The sequence below is a fragment of the Eutrigla gurnardus genome (assembly GCF_963514095.1).
Source record: "Eutrigla gurnardus genome assembly, chromosome: 24".
Taxonomy (NCBI): domain Eukaryota; kingdom Metazoa; phylum Chordata; class Actinopteri; order Perciformes; family Triglidae; genus Eutrigla; species Eutrigla gurnardus.
Genome location: NC_139935.1, coordinates 4,343,407 through 4,361,764, shown reverse-complemented (window position 1 = coordinate 4,361,764; position 18,358 = coordinate 4,343,407). Strand labels below are relative to the sequence as shown.

General features: G+C 49.8%; 1 protein-coding gene across 3 annotated transcripts in view; it reads left to right on the top strand.

Annotated features, from left to right (window-relative positions):
* pard3ba (par-3 family cell polarity regulator beta a) overlaps positions 1-17,070 on the top strand; it is an 88,393-nt gene extending 71,323 nt beyond the window's left edge. For all 3 annotated transcript variants that reach the window (XM_084004802.1, XM_084004801.1, XM_084004803.1), the window contains 2 exons: positions 7,330-7,406; positions 15,885-17,070. In XM_084004802.1, the coding sequence (XP_083860928.1) occupies positions 7,330-7,406; positions 15,885-16,272 (465 nt within the window). In that variant the 3' untranslated portion in view covers positions 16,273-17,070. The remainder of the gene's footprint in view (positions 1-7,329; positions 7,407-15,884) is intronic.
* The last annotated feature ends 1,288 nt before the right edge of the window (positions 17,071-18,358 follow it).

Sequence of the window (18,358 nt, the reverse complement as noted above, 5' to 3'; positions counted from 1 at the left end):
CGAAAAGATTTGGGTTCAGTGTCCTGGTCCCTTATAGATCGGGTCTTTTTTCATTTCCCCCCTAGTGGTCATTGTCGGATGATGCGTCTTTGTTTGCGTGACGCGGTTATTATGATGTCCGTGTACTTGATGCGTGTCACGTGACTCCACGGCGAACCGGCATCCTGTTTCAGCCGGTCTTAACAACAAAGACGCGCGGCGCTCTGGGTGGATATGAACTCATGCATCTTCTCTCCAACTCATTACCCGGCGAATCGTAAAACAACAGTGGCACCTTAATGGACACAGAAGTCCCACACACACACACACACACACACACACACACACACACACACTCGGAGTCATTATAAAACACACACGGAGAGACACGCACAGAAAGTCCAGATAGGACTCGTCATCCGATGTGCAGCTGTTTTTTTTTGTGCTTCTCTCTAATGTTGTGTGTGTGGACATCCATCACCTTGATGATATTTTAATGTCACATCCTCGGGCTGTCTCAAACTCCCCCCCCCTCCCTCACGTCGGCCATCACTTCATAAATAAACCCCCACATCATTAAGTAAACACGCAGCGGCCTGTCACCGTGATAGATGGCCTACACACACACACACACACACACACACGGTGATCAGCGCGGGGCGCGTCGTGCCCGTAGGCAGAAGGTTTTAGCGTCGTGAATGCACACGTGTTCCTTCTGTGATCTCAAAGACACAAAGTCTGAACGATGTCATCGGCGGCGGACTTCCCGGGTGTCATGGCAACGCACTCTGAGGCCCGTTCTCTGGTCCCCGTTTTGATGTTTAGGTTTGTTTACTGATGAGACGCGTGGGCTCACACTGCGTGACTCGCCGCCGCCGCCAACGCCGCTTTTCCTCTTTGCTATCCAGGCGAGTCCTGCTGCGTACACACACACACACACACACACACACACACACACACACGTACTGTAGCCCAGCAGAACGCTGCTTATAAAGATGAGTCGGGCACCCAAGGGGGAGGAACGGGGGCGAGGATACGAGGGGAAGGGGAACCAGGGAAGGGGAGTGTCGGCGGCGGCGGCGGCGGAGCAGAAGAACACGAGATGTGTGTTTTATGAGAAACGGGGGGAGAAAACATGACAAAGCAATAAAGCAGAGTCGAAGCAAATAAGACTTAAAGAGGCGCCTTAGGGGGGAGACGGGTCGGAGGAGAGACGGGTGGAGGAGGAGGAGAACGACCTGATCGTTTCAGGTGGGAGGAAGGTCGTGCAGGCTGAATCTCTGCCTAGAGGGGGAAACGATACCGCCGCATATTAATTAGCGTCCAATTCATTAGAAACGTGGCTTTCCGAGTGAAAGTGTTAAGAATGTAGATTTGTAGAGAGTTGGAGGAAGAGTGGGAGGCCGAGACGGCGGGCCGCGCGTACGGAGGGAAGCGAGGGAGGAGAGCAGCTGGTCCGGGGGCGTTCCTCTGAAGGATGCTGCACTAATGTGAGCCTAATGTTAGTGTTAATCAGGTTAGCATATGCCCTGTGTGTGTGTGTGTGTGTGTGTGTGTGTGTGTGTGTGTGTGTGTGTGTGTGTGTGTGTGTGTGTGTGTGTGTGTGTGTGTGTGCATGTTGATTTGAGGTTTTACCCATGCACCTGCCATATTTTAATGAGGAGAGAAAGAAGGATGGCTCGGCTATAACACACACCATCACTCAACATCCCTCTGTCTGTCTCTCTGTCTGTCTGTCTGTCTGTCTGTCACTTCTATGTTTGTGAGGACACTTTTTGTCATCATGCAAACACGCTGCGTAGAAACGAGCGCGACCACAAGCTAACACACTGGAGTATGGACGTCCGCTCAGCACACGTTTTATAAGTTAGGCTTTAAGGAGGTAACATACCACTAACACATAAAAATACACAATCCACCAGCAACCATGCACACACACACACACACTCCACGCCACCATAAAAGGAAACCTCAACTGAAGCTGTTCTCAGAGTTCTCCAGTCAGATCCACGCTGGCAGCTTCTCTTTTTTCAGGGAAATCTCGTAATTCAGTAATTACAAGAAATGCAGCCTCCTGATCCGGGTCTCCTCGTGATCCTCCAGGCCTGCGCCGCAGTTAAAGCTTGTGACGATCAAAGCAGGCCCGACTCCCTGGTACGGACTCGCTGCTATTCTGGCCCGTATAATTACAACAGGCCCGACCGCGAGTCAGCGGCCCCAGAATAACCCCCGAACACGCTACCGTGCTGCTGGAAAAACAGGAGGGAAATGATAGAGGGTGAATACGGCAGCTTACAGGAGGCTGTTGAGGTGATAATTATGAAATGAAAGTAGTGCAGCAGAAATAGTTTCTGTGCCATTAAGTCTGATTCTCAGTCTTGCGAGATAATTACAGGTTAAGCGTTTCACAGCGAGTTGAGTTTAATCCGTGTTTCTCATTGTTTCCTGCACTAATGCCTTTAAACATTGCATTCAGGGCGATACGGCTGAAATATATCACTTTATTCCACAAGCCTGTGAATCTATCAGAGCACACAAAGTCAAAGCGCGTCCTAAATCACCACATGACCGGCTGCTGTCAAGCAAAGCAGCGTTTAAAAGGCTATTTTTTCTCTCCCGCCGCATAAAACACACAGTCTGTGTTACATCATCCCAGTATCATCACATCACACGCCCAAAAACACGACACACTGTCTGGATCTGATGAATATCATGCAAACAAAGTCAAATAGCTTGAAACTCTGGTATTGTTTTCCACGTCGCCCCCGATCCTTCGGCTGAACTCTGGCTCACACTCCCTGGAGACGAGGAAGAGTCTCACCCCCGTCATGTTTCCACCCGCTATCGAGAGCTTCGCCCGCCACCTTCTCCCTCTTTCCTCTCTGCAAAGTCACAATGAGCGATTCCGTCCACGGACGCCCTCCCCCCCTCTCTCATCCCCGAGGCTCAACACACTCCTCGCTCTTTTGTTTTAAGTCACTTCATTCCGATGCTGCACAGCAAGCGAATGAGGCTTTTTTTTAAACTTTTTATTTCTCCCCTGCCTCGCGCTCCCCTCCTCGCCATCTGGGCCGACGGAGGCCTCCAGGGACTGAACCGGTGTCTGTCTTTATCCCCGCTTGTCTCTGGCCTACAGGCAAACTGCAGAGTGTCATCTGTCTGCACGTTGATGGAAATCTCCCGTTCTGCTCCGCTCACTTCAAAGCCCGTCACCGGTCTTCTGTTGGAGTTAAAGGGAGTCATTCCACACGCATAATTACACAAATGTGGGCGTAACTTACTTTCCTAACCCGTCTTAGTTTACACTTTGAAGCACGTCCTAAACACCATATAAAGGCAGGTGTCCTGTGTGCAAACAGAGTGAGCTACTGTTAAATAAACCTCAGCAAAGTAAACAAGTCCTGAAGTTCCTAAGACGTTCAGGGTTCTGATTCTCTTAATTGGGATCAATGTACCGAAGGCACAAATTGAATAATCCAATGACTTACTTGAAAACATATAATAATCTAAATTAGATTATGATAATCATGTTTTATGGACAAATTCAAATCTTGTGTTTCCTTGTGTTTCTGTGAAAACAAGGACAAATATAAACGTATTATCTGTACGGCCGTCGTATCGCAGCTTGGTAAAAAAAAACAACCTCTGTGACGAAGCTTTCAGGGCATCGTCTAACCTGGGGAGGGAGGAGGAAGCCAACCTTCACACACACACACACACACACACACACTCACACACACTCTCAGGGGCATCGGGATGTTATTTCAGTGAACAGTGGGGAGGCAAACAAACCCTACAGAGGTGGGGGGGGGGGGGGGGGGACACGGCTCCAGTAAATAAACAACACCCCATGGCCACTGCCAAGGCCCCACACACACACACACACACACACACACACACACACACACACACATGGAACAGGTTTAACATGCATGTTGATTGCAGCTTCATGCGCTGACGCAACGCCCACACATGCAGGTTAACCTTTGCAGGAAGTTTAGAAAGAAGTCTCTGATTTTGTTTGGTAGTTTAATTAACATGCAACCTAATATTCTGTTTACCGGCGGGACGTGACCGCGTCACGCCGTTCCAGAGGTCTATGAGTCATCTGGTTACATCATAGTTGTGGCTAATAGCCTCTTACAACCAATCAGATAGTCTTCTGGGTTGCAAAACATCGTTTTTTTTATCCGTGTGGGTCTGTTTGTCCACTTGGTGACATCAGCAGTGTTACCTGTTGCATGGGGAGAGTGAAGGGCACACACACACACACACACACACACACACACGGTCCAAGTCCGAAGTGTATGTAAATGTCAGAAAGCCATTCTGAGGTCAAGAGCTGGGGCCTAAACAGACACTAACAATGAAGGCAATTACCAGAAGATTGGCCCATTACCAAAATAGACTGCATTCCAGTCTGAGTGTGTGTAACCTTTGGTCACCGTGTGTGTGTGTGTGTGTGTGGGGTGGGTGTGTGTGGCGCGCCATCTGCTGCTAACGAGCTCGGAGTGAGCCGGGTCCAGGTGTGGGAGTGTTTAGTGTACACTGGGGGGCCGAGCGAGCCTCCTGTTTGAGCTCCGCGCACACAGAGCCTCCTAATGCAGCATAATCTGGTGTGCCAGCGGCTTAGCGCCACAGAGGCTCTGACCCTTTTTTTTTTACCCCGAGATTCGGCCGGTTATTAGTCGGTGCCGACGATCTGTTTTACGGGAACATCGCAGGTTCAGAAAGACGCTCGACGTTTCACACCGGACAAAAACGCTAAGCTAAAATATAGTCAAATCAACAAGCATTTGGACAATTATCATAATTTATTATCAATAAATACACTCTACCGACATTTAACCGACATCACACATTCAAACTCCACAGAAACAAATTAAAAACCCATAAAAAAACATATTTTTTTTGTCCAATGAGACTGAATTAATAAAGAAAAAAGAAGAAGTAACCGCGGCAACATGTTCACCGTCATTACACTAATTCTGCTTCTGTCTCCTTCGCCGAGACACCGCGCTTAATTAGCATGGGAGATGGATGGAGGGAGGAAGAAAAGGATGGATGAGGAGAAGATGGCAGGACAGGAGGCTAATTACGCCGTTTGGCGAGAAGCGGTGGAAATCGGTAGAGAGAGAAAAAAAAGCCAAAATGTGAGCATCTCAGTCACAGGATGAAAGCGGCGCTCAGGCAACGTGTCAAAGCACTTGGACGCTCATTTGAGGTTTATTGTATATACGAGCATCGCAAATCTACAGCGGAGCCAAAAGTGCTCCGAGAAAATTCATTTCCTGAGCTCCGGCAATACTTTATGATGAATGCGACAGCTGTGCTGCCGGAGTTGATTGCTGCGTGTGTGTGTGTGTGTGTGTGTGTGTGTGCGTATCATCTGGCACTGTCAAAGCGTGGCTTTCTAATTTGGAAAAATGGAAAAGCGACTTTGTGCTCATTCACACACACACACACACACTGGTGGAGCGTTTTGTCAGCTGCTGAATTGCGGCAATGACTCGACACAATTACACGCTTCGTACCAAAAGATTCCTCCCGATGTTTTTTAAGCTCGTTTGCGTTCCCCGACGACGTCGAGGTCTTCAAAGCGGCCCGAAGATCCTCCTGATTGCCGGGCTCGGGTTTAGATGACATACGAGGTGAACGAACGCTTCCAGCTTTAACATTTCCCACATGAGAAAGAGGAAAATCCCTCTCGTGTGTGTGTGTGTGTGTGTGTGTGTGTGTGTGTGTGTGTGTGTGTTGTGGTCTGGCCTCCTCTCGGCTACCGTCTGCACAAGACATTATCTTTCCCCGCTGATAACCACTTCCACTGTGATGATGTCACCCGGGTCGGGGCGAGGAGGTGCATATCGCGGCGTGAGAGGAGCAGCAGGAGTGACTCCTCACGAGTCTCTCACTCTCACCTGGATGGATTTCATTTGGCTGGTTTACCAGTTGCCATGGTGAGGCTGGTTTCGTGTGTTTGTTGACTTGCGTGTGTGTGTGTGTGTGTGTGTGTGTGTGTGTGTGTGTGTGTGTGTGTGTGTGTGTGTGTGTGCATCATCTGGCTCTCTCATTTGGGGAAATGGGCTTCCGCATGAAAAGCATCCGTATGACACGCGTAATATGTGTTAGTTAATAAGCCGATCAAGCAGACCTATGGCTGCAGGCTATTATGTTAATACAATCAATGAGGAATTTATCTAAACACACACACACCCTCGCCTCAGACTCAGAAGATGCATGGAGCCTCTCCACACAGAAGGTCTTCCACCTGAGTCCCAGCCTCTAATGTCCCCTTTGCCTCACATTATGCGTCTCTTTGCATAATGTCCCCGACCTAACGCACACACACCGCCATCCGAAGATGGAGCGTTCGCTTCCCGACATCATATTAAACCCCCTGACTGCCACAACATTAACATAAACACACACACACACGCACACACGTGGGCACAAAGCCACTTTAGTGAGGGGGAGCTCGCCCCGGCCTCTGATGTGCTTTCACTTCCTGGCTCCCATTCAGAGACATTAGAGCTCCATGCTAATGATGTCTGGTAATGCGCCGCGGCCGCGTCGACATGCACACGGGGGCTCGAGCTCATCCGTACATGCAGAAACCCGCCGCTGGACCGCCGGTACGCTTGTGATGCTGCGTTCTGTGTTCGTGGGCGTCGCTTTGATCTGTTCTGATTCCCACGTGTGTCCGCCGTCGCTTGTTTGTGTGTGTGTGTGTGTGTGTGTGTGTGTGTGTGTGTGTGTTTGTGTGGTGTAATGTAAACAGCCTGTGTTTGCACGTCCCACAACCTAATTGAAACTGCATGCTCTCTCTCTGTCCTCTCCTGGTTTAAACCCGTGTCGATGCTGTAACTCAACACTTACGCAACTAAATTTGGCGCCACGTCTTCATCCTCTACACTGAAGTCGTCGATCCACGTTTTCACGCCAACAAAAATTAAAATCCTGCGAGCAGAAAGAGAAGAAGAGATTCAGCTGAGAGATGACCTGAAACTTGTTATTGTGTCGTTTCCAGACTCCATCTGTGAGTTTGTGGCTTCGTTCGATCACTTCCCTGAACGCGACTCTCCTCCCACCACCTTTCGTATTTGCATCGTTCCTCGGATCGTGTTTACGCTAACACATGTGGAGCATTTTCTCCACAAACCACTTCAAGCACGTCGGCCGAGCCGAGTTTGAAATATGACCGAGGTTAAACATGTAGCCTGCGGATGTGTGTGTTCCGCTCCAGCAGACCTGGAGTCAGCACACAGCTTAACACGCTTCGTTTTGTTTGCCACCTGACTGAGTTCAACGCCGCCGCTTCCTAACGCTCCCTCGCCCCGTGTCTCCTCACAGATGGCGCCCAGAGGAGCCGAGTCTCGACCCGCACCCCGCTACGAGGAGGTGGACCGGCAGCCCCCCGCCCACGCCAGGTGAGACCCTCTCCGTGTGTGTGTGTGTGTGTCAGCAGAGCAGGAAATGAATGGATAACTTCTTGCCACTCCCTCCCTTTGTGTCTCCATCTCACACACACACACACACACACACACACACACACACACACACACACACACACAGACTAATCCTCTTTGGAGCTTATAATTAAATCTGGAGTGTTTGCCTTGGGAGTGTCTACTCATCCCAGGAATAGGAGTGTTCAGCTCTCCAGAGAGCAAAGGATCACACACACACATCCATGATGAAGGACGTGTTACCGCTAGTGTGGCTTTAATGGAACCGCGCGGCTTCCTTTAAAGGTTTAAAGGTCCTGCGATGCCCATCTCGGTCCAAAAACACACCCGAGCGCCATCTTTGTGAGGAACGGCGGGCCCGACCGCTAAGTGGAGCGTGGAGCCGGGATGGAGGGAGGCGAGTGAGAGAAAGAGAACAGTCATTTCACGGGTTATTGCCCCTCCTGATATGACAGGCACCAGGGAGCGCCGACATCAGCACCGGCTCTGGGGGGACGGGACTCACGGAGGATCTGGGAGAGAGAGGGAGGGAGAGAGAGGGAGACATGACCAAGCAGCAGGGAGACAGAGAGACTGGCCAACTGTAACCGTGGAGACAAAGCCTAAATGCAGACAGACAGTCCTAGGGAGACCTGCGACCTTTCAGAGCTGAAACCATACTCGGGTACGGTAAAAAGAGAAGGCGGCGTGCCATCCACTTATCCAAACTTTCTCCATAATCATCTGGGAAGCCAGTCCGGAAAATTGAAAAACCTCCCGAGCCGTTCAGACTGGCAGAAATGAAAAAGGTGCATCCCGCATTTTATTGCTGCACTGATTTTGTCGACAATCACATTAATCATTCGAATGATTCCTCAGTCGAGGACGTTCTCTGTCTCGGCCAATCAGACGGGTGCTTAACGTCACTCTAAACTGAACATCTTTACATTGTAATACACAAAATAATCACTAGTTGCTGGTTGTTGTTAAACTGTTGCACAACTGCTGGTTTGAAATGCATTCTGGGAGCAGAAGGCAAAGAAAGGCAGAGGAAACGTTCCGGATGGAGTCTCACCACTATTCCCACTCGTGTTCCCGTTTCTGATGTTTCTGTAAAGATAAACCACGACTCCTCCGTCCCCGAAACCTCCCGCCGACTCCCCGAAACCTCCCGCCGACTCCCCCTCTTATAAACACAGAGGCGAGAGGAGGAGACCGAAATATATTCCGGGAATTATTTTTTTCATCGAGAAGAAAAAACAGGAGAAAACGAGAGAGCAGACACGGCGGTGAATTGGATGCATTTTTCAAAGTGGAGCTGAACTTTGTGCAAAACCCCCCCGGGGGCCGCCATTATTGAAAGCCATTTCCTCTCAAAATGAGTGCGGCTCCACCATTGGCCTGGCTCTCATTAGCATACATTTGGCCTGCCTTTGTGTGGAGCCGGCTGGGGCTGCAGCTGGAGGGGTGGGAGTGAAGGAGGTGAGTGTGTGTGTGTGTGTGTGTGTGTGTGTGTGTGTGTGTGTGTGTGTGTGTGGATAGTACAGGAGATGTAGCAAAGCACCTCACAGATGGGAGCAAATAGAGAGTAGCGGAGAGAGGCGAGTCAGAGGGATGGGGAGGAAATTGAGGCGGAATCAAAGCAGACAGACATTTATATATTATTAAAATATGTATCTTTCAGTGCTAAGTGTTGTCGTGCTCATCCAGCAACAAGTGGGCTCTATTAAATGTGTTTTTAAGCTAATTTCTCATCCCAATCCTGCAGCCTTTTTATGTTATTATACCGGGAACTTTCCCACCCCCTCAAAATCAGTTTCTTTGGACCCGAAGATGCTGAAGTATGAAGTAAAGACAGAAGAGTACCTCGGCCAGGACTGAGTGCTGAGAGCTGCTGCATGGCGGCCAACTGGAGGAGCTGGAGTCTGGAGAGAGGATTTGGAAAGAGGGCTGGAAGTGGGTTTGCCCCAGGGGGGGTGATAGTGCTACTTTGGCTCTCGCCTGCCTCTCCGTCGGCCATTAACGCCGGGGTGCAGCTCAGGCTGCGGCAAGAGGCCGTCTGCTCGCGGGACGCACGCGGCCATATGGAGAATATTAACGTCATTACCAATTCAAAGCAGCGGGTCACGGACGCAGAGACCCGGCCCCAGGTCGTCCAATCAGAGCAACCGCTGATCCACTCCCCCAAGGTGATTGGATTAGCGGGGCCGGGGGGTTGGCGCGGCGACGTCGCTGGCCGGGGCTGATAATTGGCTGATTGATGTGGAGCCGCTGGGCTGTGAGTCGGGGATCATGGTGGGGCTCCTACCGGAGGGCCACGCTGGCCTCACGCGGCTCCTGTCACATGTGGACAATGGAGGGCCCACCGGGACGGACACAGGTCTGGTTCCTAGCAACCGAGACCCAACACGGGGTCCGAGTCCTGCCGGGTCCAGATTAGCTCCAGTGATGTACGTGTGATATCCAAGTGGAGGTGTGGAAACATGGCTGCTCATTAATTCCCTTTGAGTGGCCTGATCCCTGGGCTCTGGTCTCTGTCAGTCCACCACTTTCAGACTCCCAAGACCTCCAGCAAGTGCATCTTTGAGCCTCTCGAGCCTGTCGTCGTCTGTGGAGTGACCGAGCACTCGGGGCTCTCATCAGCCGCCCTCGGGCCCCGCTTACAGCCCAGAGGGCCACATGCTGATTGTCCTCATGTCGAGTGTCGGTCCCTTTAAGGACTCTCGTCTGACCTTCCTGATGTCGCACGCTCATCCACGCGCTGCCCAGCTACTCAGCGTTCTCCACCAGGTCTCACATGAGCCCTTTGACCCTGGGCCTTGTCTGCTAAGACCCTAATGAGCCGAGCCCAGACCGGACACCTACAGCAAGGCAGGAGATATTAAATGAGTCAGCTCCTCTCTGAGTGAATAGGAAGAATAAATAAGGAAAGTGGAATATTAAAAATGAAAAACCCAATATTCTCATTCTTTTCATTTATTTGGGAAGAGAACTCTCACGCTTGGACGGTTGCTTTTATTGCAAATGTCCTTTATTATTTTGGCGCAGTAATGCCAATCTGGGTGGGTTTTTTCAAGGTCGGGGGGGGAGAGAAATGCTGTTTTCGCTGCACTCGCCTCGTCTTTATTAGAAACCACGACCAGTTTCATAAGTGATAAGTGTTTCCCCGCCGCCGCCCAGCTGTCGGGCCGCGCACTTTAAAACTCACCAACTCGGTTAGAGTTATTGTGTCCGTAACTCACTTCATTTCTCCGAGTCCTTCCTTCACCGTCGTTTTTCCACATTTGCCCGATAACAGCTGCTGATGTCTGCCGCGTGATTGCTTTAAAAAGCCTCCTCTTTTATTGTGAAACCGGCGAACCTGAGAGCATCTGAAGCCGGTGATTTCCCGAGAGCCGCCCTGACCCCTTTTTTCTTATTCGCGGGGCCCCTTTTTATGAAGGAAGGGGCCCCGCGTTTGTCCGGCTAACGGTGTTTGTGCTCAGACGCAGGACGACGTAATGGAATCAGCGGTCGGAGCTTCAGCCTCATGCAGGACGGAGGCTCTACCTGTTTACAGTAACCGTGTGTGTGTGTGTGTGTGTGTCTGTGTGTGTGTGTGTGTGTGTGTGTGCAGGGAAGTTCTCTAAATCAAACAAAAGAAACAGACTTCCAGGCCTCGTCGCTGGACGGTCTGTGGAGGAGATGCATGAATGTTAAACGTTTAGAACAGAAAAGGGAACGCGGTGAACTTGGGTTGAACTGCGTTGAATCTGAGAAATTGAATATGAGTTGTGGCAAGTTTTTTTTTCCTTTTTTGCATTTCCCATCTGTTTCTGTCATTAACCGTTAGCGCTCCCCAGCACGTCTCTATTACATGATTACTCTCCCTCTTGGAGTACTTTCCAAGGAGAAAACCTGACCTTTGACCTCCTCGGTAATGGCAGCGTGTACTTTTTTTTGGTGGTCCGGGGAACGTACACTCTTTTTTATTTTTTTTGTTGCACTCTTGAATCATTTAAAATCACTCCGGACTCGTTAGCCTCGGATGAAACAGAGTATTGATGGCGTGACATCACCACCACGATGAATGAGTCATTAAATGGCCGTTCTTGGTTTACATACAGGCCGGTTGCCACGGCGCCTCCCGTCTCTCCTCGCCTTCTCATTTCCAACCGAGAGCTTCCCGCGTCGCCGCCGGACGCCGGCGCTACCTGCCAGCGATACGCTGCACATTCCTTGTCATTGCTGGGTCTAAAGTAGCGGCGAGTGTAAACACGCGTGCGTCGAGGTGAGAGCCAATTTCCACCGCTGTTGTTGACATAGCCTGGTTTGATTAGCGGACCTGCCTCGGCGGGCCGCGGCCAGAGTGGCTAATGGTTTCCTCCGCTGCCGAGCCAGCCGGGCCTGCTCTGTGTCTGTAGCACTCAGCTAGCACGGCCATTAGCGCTGTGATTCTGTGTGTGTGTGTGTGTGTGTGTGTGTGTGTGAATCTGGAGACTGCATCACACACTAATGATAATATGTCACCTTGCTAAACATACCGTGTTACATCCTTTAAATAAACAGTTTTCACAATAATTGATGGCCGTGTTTTGAAACGTGGTTTTCATCTAAATAAACGAGTTCCAGCTACTTTATTGTATTTTTTTTTTTTTTTTAATCTCTGCACATTTGGGCACATTTCCCCCAGAAAAGTGTGTGTGGATATGCATATGAATGTGTGTGTGTGGGAGGGTTTGGCAGTGAAGTGCAGCAGCTGTTTTTTTTTCTTTTTCCTGCAGAGTAATTAATGCATTTTGCACGCATCGTGTGTCTGTTGCTCGTCAGTCGGCTAACAGGTGAGCACATCGCTGGCAGATGTGCTCGCACATGCGTCTGTATGTCCTCACGTTAATGGATACAGTGTGCAAATGTCATTTTGGATGTTTAAGCGTTTGCACACATTTCTGATGCATGCGTGTGAACTTACATACATGCATCCAAACCACGGCATCTCAAGCCTCAAGATATTAAAAATGTCACTCACTCGCAACCAAAACTCCACACAAGAAGAGTAAATGATGATTTATCAGACAGACTTTTTAAATCAAATGGATCCGTGACCTTAAAAGTCAAATATAATGGTCAGATGGGCAGAGACACATGGTTGTGTTCCAGCTGTTCAAGGCTGGCGGTATGCGGGGGACCAGGATGGGGAGAGTGGGGGTCTAATAAGCAGGGGGGGGGGCGATAGTAATTTCCTCCTTCCGTTTCCGAGGGGCAGGTGCGAGGTAAACCCCCCGTCCATTCCCCCATGCTGCCATCATACACACACATTCTTCCCCGTCACGGGGCGGAAGCTGTTCCTCAATACTAACACACACTCTCCCAGATGCACACTGACACGCCGTAATCACACACACACACACACACATGTACAGGCGTGATACAGGGCTGATGTTCCCAAAGTGACTCGATGTTTTACACGCGTGTCATTACAGCTTTCCACTCAAGTCGCTCCCCGCGGTCCCATCACACCCGGCTCCATGTAGACCTCAGAGGACCGACGAGTTCACATCGGTCCCCGTCTCCGTTTTTCTGGCTTTTCTGGCTCCATCACGACCAACCCGTTGTCCTTTTCCAACCCCGTTTGTTTCTTTCATCCTTTCTCGTGGAAAATATCTAATTTTTTGTCGTTTTGAATTTTGACATTTCCGAAGTTTCACATTTTGTAGTTTTATTTTGACATTTCAAAAGTGTGGCATCAAAGTCGCGTGGCAGTGCTGAACGAAAGTCTGCACGTCTCTCTCTCGTTGTCATAATCTCCTTTCAAGCTCGATTAGCGGAGCTCCTTTCATTGGCGTTACCCACGGCAACCAAGCCTTTATTTGGGCAGGAATCTGCCATGTTTGGCATGTTTTCTTTTGTAAATCAAACGCTCTGTAAACCGTACCTCCTGAGCTGCGTTAGTGATGGCCGACGGGGAGAAGATATTTTACATGAAGCTCAATAAGAACGGCTGAAGCCAGCTGTGTGACCCGGGGATGAGGACCTCTCCGTGGGTCACTGGGGCCCGTGGACCCCCTAATCCCCCAGCTGCTTCCCCTATGTTGGCTTTTATCCAGTGGTTTCACAATAATATCACATATTATACGTTCTGATGAAATGAGGTTCAATCACTGTCAGACAAAAAAACGTACTCACGGAAACAAAATGACTCCCATATGAGCAGACAAGAGGCAACCTATGCACAGCCTCTAGCTCTGGGTCAAAGGTCAAGCAGCCCTGTTTACCACGTCCTTACAGGAATGTATCCCACTTCATTTACCTCACAGTCGTTGGACAAAGAACACATTTAAGGCTTGTTTCACACCTTTTTAAACATAATCTGGTGCGTTCCGGTTCAATTAATTTCTCTGTGATTCATTGATTAATGAATTAATTGAAGCAGACGAGTCTGCCAGTGATTGAAAGTTACATTCATGTAACTAATGAATGGAGTTTATTCCCCTCCCTGAAACCTGCGTCTCACATTCGTGGGCAGGATTCCACGTTGGATTTCCTGTTGCTCCGTTTCACAGCCTTGCCCTCGTTATTGCCTTGGAGAGGCTTAAAATAGCAGCGTGAAGGAGGGGGGGGGGGTCGCAGAGGTGATATGGAGAGGAGAGGAACATGAATATATATAAGTAGGGGGGGGTAGATGTGGAAATTGAAGATCGCAGAGGGAAAATATGGCGAGCGGCGATGAGGGAAGAATGGGGAAGCCGGGCGGAGGTTCCTGTCTGGGTGGCCCTGAGTCGGGTGGAGGACCCAGGTGTTGCCCCTCCTCTACCCCTATACCCCTCCATGCGTTCTTTCCTGTCCTCTCTGCCTCCCCTGGTGGCCTTCACCATTTCATCCCGATTAATGAGGAGGTTGACCTTCGTCTCCCTCTCTCCCACTCAGCGCCGAGCTTCACACGCCGGCTTGTTTTTACCCACAATCCCTCCCATCTGCTTCTGTCTCCTCACATCATGACTTCAGATGGAAACCTTTCTCCCTCTTTGTGATCTTTTTTTTATGCTTCCTTGCCTTATCTCTAGCCTCGACGGTGCATGTGTGTGTGTGTGTGTGTGTGTGTGTGTGTGTGTGTGTGTGTGTGTGTGTGTGTGTGTGTGTGCGGCTCCAGTCTTGCTGACTGACAAGGCGGCGCTGTTCATTCTTGTGGACCACCTGTGCATCCTGTCCTCCGTTTGGGTGGTCAGGCAGAAAACACACCCCACTGATATGCGGGACACACACACACACACACACATATAGAAGCCCACGTCACTGCGGACCATGAATATCCTCGAGGGAAGTCCTCCCATGCACAGGCGCAGACACACAAGCTGTGTGCGCCCTAATCTGCGCTGAGTGAGTCATTCTAATTGGCCAGTCAACAGGTGCTGAGCCGGCTCGGGGGACCGGACAGCGGAGACGGGGATGTGATCGCAGAACAAGGGAGAGGCTAAGCTCGAGGCTTCTGTGTAATAACGACTACCGTTGTCGAGCGGTGGGAAGCAAACGTGGAAAATCGGCTCGGGCCGCGCTGCGTCTCTGATTGATGGGGGGTAATAATTTGAGCCGTTCAGGCCGACAATAGACTCTCAGGAAAGCTGCGTTTACATGCGCTCAGATTACCAGGGCGATATTTTTACCAGAAGCCTGGTATCTGTAATGGTGATCGGGGAGCAGAGATAGATAACCAGGCTGCACAATAGGAGTGTAAGGAAACATCAATACACTTTAGTATATGGATTTTTATTTAATAGTATACATGCATAGATGTTCTCTGCACATGGCAGTGTGACAGTGTGATTTTAATGTAAGCCTGTATGATGGTACCTGACTCCGATACGACGGCCCAGCTCATCCTAGATCACCACTAAAAATAGGAGACCTGACTTTCCGATTTGCTCGGTGAGACGTGTGTGTGTCACTGGAAACAGCACATAAGATGGAAAACATTTGAATGGGCCTGTGAAAGGTGAGCAGCCCCCTCTCTCTCCCTCTCTTACCTTCTTTCCAGATCTCTCGTTCTCGTCTCCCTCCGTCCCCCGAGGCCCGGGTCGCCTTACCCAGGGGGGTTTAGCCCCTAATCACCCAGAGCTGGTGGGAGGGGAACCGGAGACTTCCAGCTGGCTGCCTCGTTACTGCAGACCCCTGGGACACACACATTCCTACACACTCCAGCTAAACACACACACACGGCCTCATATATGCTTACCAAGGCATTTGCCGTTATCTCTTGGCATCTCTCCATCCACGTCCCCCCCCCCCCCCCCCCCCCACCACCACTCGATCCTGCCAAGGCCACAGCCTCGCCACGTAAACTGAATAACAGCAGGAGGCTTACGGCGAGGGAGGGGGTCCAGATCTCTGAATCCTCCTCCCAGCTAGTTTAAACCAGTACTACATATCTGCACATACAGGCTATATTTGTGTGTGTGATCACGTCTTCTGATTATTCTCTTTCAGGAGGGATCCATATGATTACCCCACCCACTCCAGACCAAGAGAACCAGCCCCCTACCCGGGCAACTACCACGACCCCCCAGCGCCCACCCGGGTGCAGCTCCCCCCGTCGGCCAGCAACCCGCGCTACTACCCGTCGTCTCCCCGCGCCGGACAGCAGCAGCAGCAGCGCGCCGCGGGCAGGCAGGACGTCCCCCCGTCGCCCCCCGCAGGCCGCAGAGGGCGCCTCTACTACGAAGCCGTCGGAGGGCGAGGGGACGGATACCGGCAGGCCAGCGCTGAGAGGTACGCCGACAGCAGGGGGCGCTACACCAGCCCCGAGCGCTACGGCTACGCAGACGAGAGGCAGGCCGACCCGAGGCAGAAGAACCCGATGATAGGAGCGGTGTGACGAGGTACTCTGGAGCAACACAACATAAAAACAACTCCACAATCACGGGTTTTCCAGATCTGTGTAACATCGTCTGGGCTGCCGGTGTGGATATGTGAGGTTTTGCCATATTAACGTATCTGATCAGGAACCCTGAAAGCAATACGTGACAAGCTGGGAGGCTAAAATGAGGATCATTTCCAGAAGCATCTGGTCATAACTCTCTCCACAGGCCAAGACAGATTTAACAAGCGTGTGTGTGTGTGTGTGTGTGTGTGTGTGTTTATATCAACAGGATGTTATTCTGACAGATTTATTAGGTGGATTTGAAAGTAAATTAAGGGTGATTACATTAATTACACAGATATATATATATATATATATATATATATATAGATAGAGGGAGAGATTCCAGTGTTTTGCACAAGCTGATCAAACTGAAGGAAATAAACGGGGATGCTGCTGCCAGATGGACGAGGAGACACAGGAAGTTGAAGTCGACAAACAGGAAGAGGAAGTAGCGGGCCTGAAAGGTCCTCTTGTCCTTGATGTTTTGTCTCCTGGACTTCCTTTACATCCTGCTCTCACACTTTGATATGTGCTTTTTTTTTGTTTTTGCCTTTGATGAATTGAATTGGAGACATTTTACTGTACATTTGTTAAAAAGTGCAAATGCATTGCAGTTTTCTTGTGCCATTTGTGTGGTGTTTCTAATAAAAATGTCTAAATGTTGAACCTCGCGCTGATAGGAAAGTAAAGTATCTTTTAACATCAACGCTTCAACGCACTGATTAGATTAAAACATGATGTCAAATAACAGGATTGAGTTCTTTTTTTTATACACAAACATTTTGCATTAAATATTTTTGAACCACTCTTTTTCTGAGCCGCACCAAATCATTTCCTCCAAATGTCTGTTCCGTTTAACCGATTATCCCGACTCTGCATATTTAAAACATCCAGTTAAAACTAAGACAACACTGTGAGCCCTCGCTTTAAAAATTCATTAAAAACATTTAGCTTCGTTTCTCGGAGCACAATCTCGGGATGAATTGGCCCTGCGAGATGACTGATAAGAGTAGCCGGCGTTCTGATAATGACTAAATCATATTCAACAATTAGAGGCGGGGGGAGATCGCCACGAGAAAACGATTACTGCCCAATCTGCTCCCAGAAATGAAGATGGCAGTGATTGGTGAAATTAGACGTTAAAAGGGGAATAATTAGAGTGTGGAGGAGGCTTTTTCTATCAGTTAGAGTTTAATTAGCGTCACGGCCGACGAGGACCGGGCCTCGTCTGCTCCGTCTCCTCTGGAAAACGCTTTCAAACCAGTCGGCGCATGCAGCTGTGTGGCATACACGATGCATATAATAACACATTTCCCTTAATGTACCAGAATGGATGCAAGCTGGAGCAACAATGGGAGGAAAAAAGCACAGCGGCTGACCATCCTGTGATGATGAAACCCTTCAAAATGTGGATTTTCATGTGCATTCCAGCGTCCGACTGTCAGCTGATGAAAACGTAAAAAAAAACACAATCCTGGCGAGTTGACCTTGAGTTCAGGGTTCAAGGTCAACACCGTAAATGATGGACAGCCCGTCCTTCGGCTTCACACTCCGCTTTGGGGTTTATTTCCATGCTTTCATGTAAACGCGTCGCTCACTCGACGCGCAGCACTTAAACCGTCCATTCACTTTAAAGGAGGAACGTAAACGGCCTCCGAGTGCTCGCGGTCGCTCCGCTGCCAAAGGCCATAAACAACAACGTCTTTACATTAATCGCATTTCATGTCCATTAAACAAAAGCTTTGACCGTCGTGAAGAGAGCTCGGCCGCAACGCTGAGGCCTCCTGCTTTATAGAAGACGTTCTTTAGCTCACATGCTGCTTGATGTCGACTCTGTAACGAGCTATCCCTCGTTAAGGCTCCTTCACCAACACTTTTCTTCTTTCTGGTTTTGGAGAGAATTAATTTGACACCTCATAAGCAGTCGCAGTTCCTGAAATGTAAAAATGAGGAGCAAAAAAAAAAAAGCACAGGCTGTTCCCCCCGGTCGCTTATCGTGAAGCGCGGGGTTGTGGGAGAGATTCCCCCGTTAGGGTCT